The sequence below is a fragment of the Oratosquilla oratoria genome, chromosome 14 (assembly GCF_046742065.1).
Source record: "Oratosquilla oratoria isolate Oo_2021 chromosome 14, ASM4674206v1, whole genome shotgun sequence".
Lineage (NCBI taxonomy): Eukaryota > Metazoa > Arthropoda > Malacostraca > Stomatopoda > Squillidae > Oratosquilla > Oratosquilla oratoria.
Window position 1 is genome coordinate 37,850,377 of NC_134790.1, and position 5,960 is coordinate 37,856,336.

Below are 5,960 nucleotides of genomic sequence, written 5' to 3' on the forward strand. Positions count from 1 at the left end.
AAACTTAGCCAAGGAGTAAATCGTCTCTTGACGTAGGTATTGTATTACCACACATAAATGCATACATGTATAGTTACATACACACAAACATCCATACACATACGCACATACACAAACGTACATACACATGCAGTATACATGCATGCACACGAACATACATACAGGCATATAACAAAAGAACTTATCCACTTTATAAGGGGTAATGTATAATCATAAATGAGCTTTATGGGATGAAATGAAACCAGAACTACAATGAACTTTTGCTTTTTATTTCAGTGTTTTCTGAGAAAAGTAAGAGATTACGCTGGGAGGCGACAAAGGTAAAGGTGAGGCGTCTACGCCAGGAGGCGTTGTGTATCTGCTGCCGAAGCCAACACTTTGCCCTACTGTGCGCTTTGGGGCCGGTGACAACACTCATTGCAGGGAATCAGAAAGTGCGGGATTCGAACCCACAGCTAGGCAAATGCGTGACCACCAGCGCACAGGTCGATGGGCTGTGGGTAAATTTGTCACAGGGGAGAAGGATACAGGAAAATGAAAGAGTTCCCTTAACATGTAAAACCTTTATTGACTCTGTCAACTCAGAGGTGTCACGTGACTAGTACGAACATGGACTCAAGACAAACACATCACCCTAGACAGATGCAACGCAGAGCGGCAACGGCTGCAACAAAGGAAGTCGTAGCTCCAAAAAAGATAAAAAAAAGTATATCAAGATTTCATAAATGGGAATCTGGTCCTTTGTATGGATAAGGAGTAGTGACGGAAGTAGGTGTAGAGGAAGGGAGGGAGGGGGGTTGGTTGATTGTAGAAAGTCCTAGGGGGAAGATGAAGTCACCTTAGCTGGTATATAATTAATTATCGTGGCAAGCTAGGCCTTAAACATTGGTAGGAAAAGCTGTAAAAACTATTATGCTCATGACATTTTAACAAGAGTTAACATATCCGCAAAATATATATATGATTATACATATCATTCGTAAGTCGTTCTGGAGCTTGCGAAAATAAGCTTATAAGTCTAATATCAGGGTGTCTCACGGGCCCCCCTTTTCGTGAAATCATGTCGAATAAATATCTGCGGAAACTCGTAAGTACACCGTTATATACAACACAAATCCTAACACGCCTGCAAATTGCAAGCAAGACATCCTCCGCCTATCCTGAATGAAGCAATGCATTGCTGCAATTCACTTGCCTAAAATAATACATTGCCGCAGGACAACTAGCAAGCAACCCACAGGCTTGGAAGCACCAGTTGAAGGAACAAGAAAGCTCGAACAAACATTATTACCAAATGTTCAGATTCAAACTTAGGTCACATAATTACTCAGACTCTCTTTACAACTGGTCTATTGAAAAAGGTCGATCAGGAAAAATAGCACTGCAAATGTAGCAGCTCCGTGTGTGAGAGAGCGTTTTAGAAACAGCAAATTAACACACATACATATATTCATATACATATCTATAGAGAAATCAGGAGACAAGTAAAGAAGCATGTTTATATTACAATCATGTGTCTACAACGTCTCCGGGGGTGAGAACCGACCACGAAGGCTTAATATATTTCTCTGTGGAACCTTCAGGCAATGAATTTCATGACAAACTCGAGACGCCATATCGCTATTTTCTTTTTATTCTCTGAAAATGATAAAATTTGCCCAATCGCGCAAATATCTTTTCTTCTCTGCCAGATATGTAAGCGTCACTAGGTCACCCAGGTCACCCAGCACCTTCGGGTCTTGATATACAAGGGACATAAATGGTGAAGGAATACGTCAAAGGACTGACGTAAGCCTCACGGGCGATCTCAAAGAAACTTGACGTTGACTTCTTGTTCAGCAATGTTCCTGTCGCCTTTCTGTTGTGCCCCGAAGGAACTTGGTAACCTTAGCGAGTATTTTCAGAATTTTCTAATTTTTCCTTTGTACCTAAGTGCCCTGACGTCTCCCACTCATGGGTTTTCTCATTGTATTCACCGTAATAAGTCTGGCCAAAGATACCTGGTCCCACCATTTGCAATCCCCAACACAATCCAGAGGAGTAAATGAGCGCTTAGTCCAACCTTCTAATTCAGTGAATGTAATAATGAGAATTTGGAAAACCCAATTTAGCTCGTGCATGGGAATATTACCTTTGTTGCATTTTGCCCTGTTTTTGATAATGAAAGTGTATTTCAAAATTTTTGTTCACTCAACTCGATCATGCCGTATCGTTTATGACCATTCGAAAAAAAAAAATTGACGAAGCGAAAAAACGATAGTTAATGATAAAGATTTTTTTTTATCATAAACCTTTCGTGGTGATTCCCCCTTCCCTTCTAATCTTCCAGGCCTTAGAAAAGCCTTTGACTAGTTCGTCTTGAGCGTAGGAGTAATTCTCCTCTCAATCTTCACCATTTGATCTGCACCAATAATGAAGCAAATGCCCGACTCATTCTCCTCACCAACATTATCAGATAAGTCTAAAACTAAAGTATAATTGCAAGTAAGCCCTTTCCACAACAATAACTAAAGTCCACGTTTTTCTTCCATGCAAAGATGAACTTTCGTTAACTACAGTCAGTACTCACGCACGCACACACACACGTACACACACAAAGACACACACGCACATACACAAAGAAACACACACACACACACACACACACACACACACACACACACACACACACACACACACACACACACACACACACACACACACACACACACACTCTCTCTCTCTCTCACTCACACACACACACACACACACTCTCTCACTCACACACACACACACACACACACACACACACACACACACACACACACACACACACACACACACACACACACACACACACACACACACATACACACACGCACACATACACACACGCACACACATACACACACGCACACACACACACACACGCACACACATACACACACGCGTGCGCGCACACACATACACAACACAAATCTCATTCGCACAGCAGACACAAACGCACACTCATTTTGGTTTCAGTCTCGACTCGGCCGCTTTGTCCGCTCACTGTTTCGTGTTTGGAAAATCCGAGACTAGCCCCCCATCCCCCATCCCAAACCTCCACGGTTCAGTTGATGACGTTCAAATAAGCGTCGGAACTGTTCGTTCACTTTTGCGTGGAACTTGAAATCAGCTTCAAGTAATGAACGGCCACGGGGTAAGGAAAGCGAAACATTATCGCAAAAATAATAATAATAATAATAAAAGTAAAAACATGATAATGAAAACAACATATATATGTTTGGAACCTCATAAATGCCTCGACTGTAGTCTTTGTAACCCTTTAAATGTAGTGGTACTCTTTATATTTTGTTCTGGGTAACACCATAATACAATATTTTAAGTCAAGGGGGGATAGAGACCTCTGTTTTGAGTAGATGCTGGGAGCTCTTAGAGGGTTTTAGATGGCTATGTTTCACTCGGTTAAACAAAATCATATGACGTTAGCCAGAACAAAACATATAAAGTAGGGTTAAGTCTTTAATTCTTTTTGTATCACAAAAGCATAGTGACACTAATTGCCAAAATACAAAAGCTGACAATACTTAAAAGAAAAGGTTACAACAATAGCCATAGTAACAATATCAAAAAAGGTTACAACAAAAAGACAGTAACAACAATAAAAGCGAGCTTCAGCTTATAAAAATCATAACAAGTACAACGAAAAAGTACAAATGTACAACAATAACAACTGATACGTAAATGGAATGATAACACAAGCGTTCCGAGTAATCGGCATGACAAGACATTTACAACCTATTGACCCCCTCCTCCCTCCCTCTGCATCCCTCCTGCTCTTTGTCACCGAGGACCACACTTAGAACCAAACAATACTTTTTCCTCCTCCTCCTCCTCCTCCTCCTCCTCCAGTAGGAGGCGCTGTCTGACTATTTTTCTTCCTTCTCTTACTTTGTCCCGTTTTCTTTCATTACAATCTGAAGTCTTGCTGGCTCCAAATGATCTGGAGCGTTTTTGGAATCTCCCAAAGACTTGTAGACTCCAGAAGACTTTGAAATTCTTGGATACTTGAAAAATCCTGAATAGGTTAAGGCTCCAGAAGACCTAGGGTCTTGTGGAGACTTGAAGACCCCTTGACGCCTCAGACACTTTTTAATAAGTGAAGACTCCTGAGAACGTGTGGGGTGACTTCTTTATACTTGAAGACTCCTAGTAAGTTGGAGACTATAGAAAACTTGAAAACTACAGAAGACTAGGAGACCTCTGGAGACTTGAAGAGGATGTGTTTGTAGGATCTGCTGCCTCCAAGGGTCGGCGCTCACCTCCTTCTTCGTTTTCGCGTCTTTAATCTCCGCACTCACACTTCCCTCTTCAATTGCACCAACTACACTTTCCTAGGTCACATAGAACTCACATAATTTTGACAAATACTGTACAATATTTACACAATATATATAGCACATATATACAGTGTCGTTGTAGGATATCTTAATGCCCAAGACACCAATTCCAGTTTAAACTGTATGTAAATGGGGACCATCTGTCCTAGTTAGAAAATACCACAAGTGGATACCGTAGTGTAAGCTTTAAGACTTTCATGTCTTATTTCGATAACTAGCAAACGTGTTACGGGATGATTACTTTGTGTCTCAAGTTACGACATGAAAGTAAACTTTACCTTTTTCACTTCAACGAAGGCTTTATATCATCTTCTCTTTATGGAATGCGATGAACGGATAGTTACATTGCAACGGAAGTCTATATAGTCAGGTTCACATGGCTGAAGGGCCTTGTCCTACACGTACTCGGAAGGTATAGGCGGTAGATTCTCGTCTACCTTTGAGGTGCCACTGACATAGGCACCTCTCCTCTGAGGGCCATGGCACTGTCGGCTCGGCAGTGGCGGGAGAGGTCTCTGGGACACATCCTGCGATTCCAAGGGAACGTTGTTGTTGATGAATGAAGACGGACTGATCACAGCTGATGATGGAGACGCACAAGAAAGGGTCTCCCCGTCACTCCCCTCCTGAAGAGGGTTGCTCGAAGTGTGTATGCTTTCGCTGGGCTTGTTCTTGGGTAAAGTTTGTATTTGGTTTGCTGTACGTATGTTATTAAGATTGGGTTGTAGAGGAGGGAGAACACCACCTCTCACAACTCCTCCTCCTCCTCCTCCAACCATAACCCCCGCTCCAGCACCTCTGTTGTCAAGGTTGAGGTGTTGGGGGAGGAGCTCCAACGCCAGGGGAAGGAGTTCGTGGTTATGACGATGAGGAGGTTGCGGGTTCGGTACTCCTCTGATGGAGGTTTTGTTCAATCGTTCGGGCCCCGATATGTGGTTGTTGATCATAGCCACGTTCGATGATATGTTAGAAGGCATGAGAGACCGCTGCAGGTTGATGTTGTTCCTCTCATCGTTCTTCTTCTTCTTTTTCTTCTTCTTGTTGTTTTCTGTCTCGGTGGTGGAGACGTCGGAGTAGTACGCTGACGAGGGTGTCGACGTGGACCCGACCGAGCTCTCTGGGTGTTCCACGCCGCCTTCGGAGAGCACATAGCCGGCGTTCTCGTACGTTGCCTCCGGGACATACGATCGGACACCTCCGGTGTTCGTCACCACGCCCACCGGCGACAACGGGTCCGGGATTTCGGAGTAGGTGTTCAGCGAACACGACCGGTAGTCGGAGACCCCCTGGGAGCTGGTGACAGAGTTCAGCTCGGCGTAGACGGCGCTCTGAGCATCCGCGTTGACGTAGGGCTCCTCCGTGTAGGAGTTCTCGGACCCTTGCGAGGAGGAGGGGCGTAGAGGGCGCTCCTGCGAGGACCCCCGCCTCCAGAGCTTCATGCTCCAGCCGGTGTTAGTTGTTGTCCCGCTGCCGGGGACGGCAGGACCAGCGGCCTCGTTCTCACCCGGCTTCCCGACGACGCCTTCGACAGGAGCTCCTGAGGGACAACGGGGAGTCGATGATCGTTCCGTGGACGAC

General features: G+C 44.3%; 1 protein-coding gene across 2 annotated transcripts in view; it reads right to left on the reverse strand.

The window, feature by feature from the left end:
- Positions 1–253: 253 nt before the first annotated feature.
- LOC143032842 (uncharacterized) overlaps positions 254–5,960 on the reverse strand; it is a 219,992-nt gene continuing 214,285 nt past the window's right edge. For both annotated transcript variants that reach the window (XM_076198002.1, XM_076198003.1), the window contains one exon: positions 254–5,960. This exon is cut by the window's right edge and continues 46 nt beyond it. In XM_076198002.1, coding sequence (XP_076054117.1) covers positions 4,778–5,960 — 1,183 coding nt within the window. In that variant the 3' untranslated portion in view covers positions 254–4,777.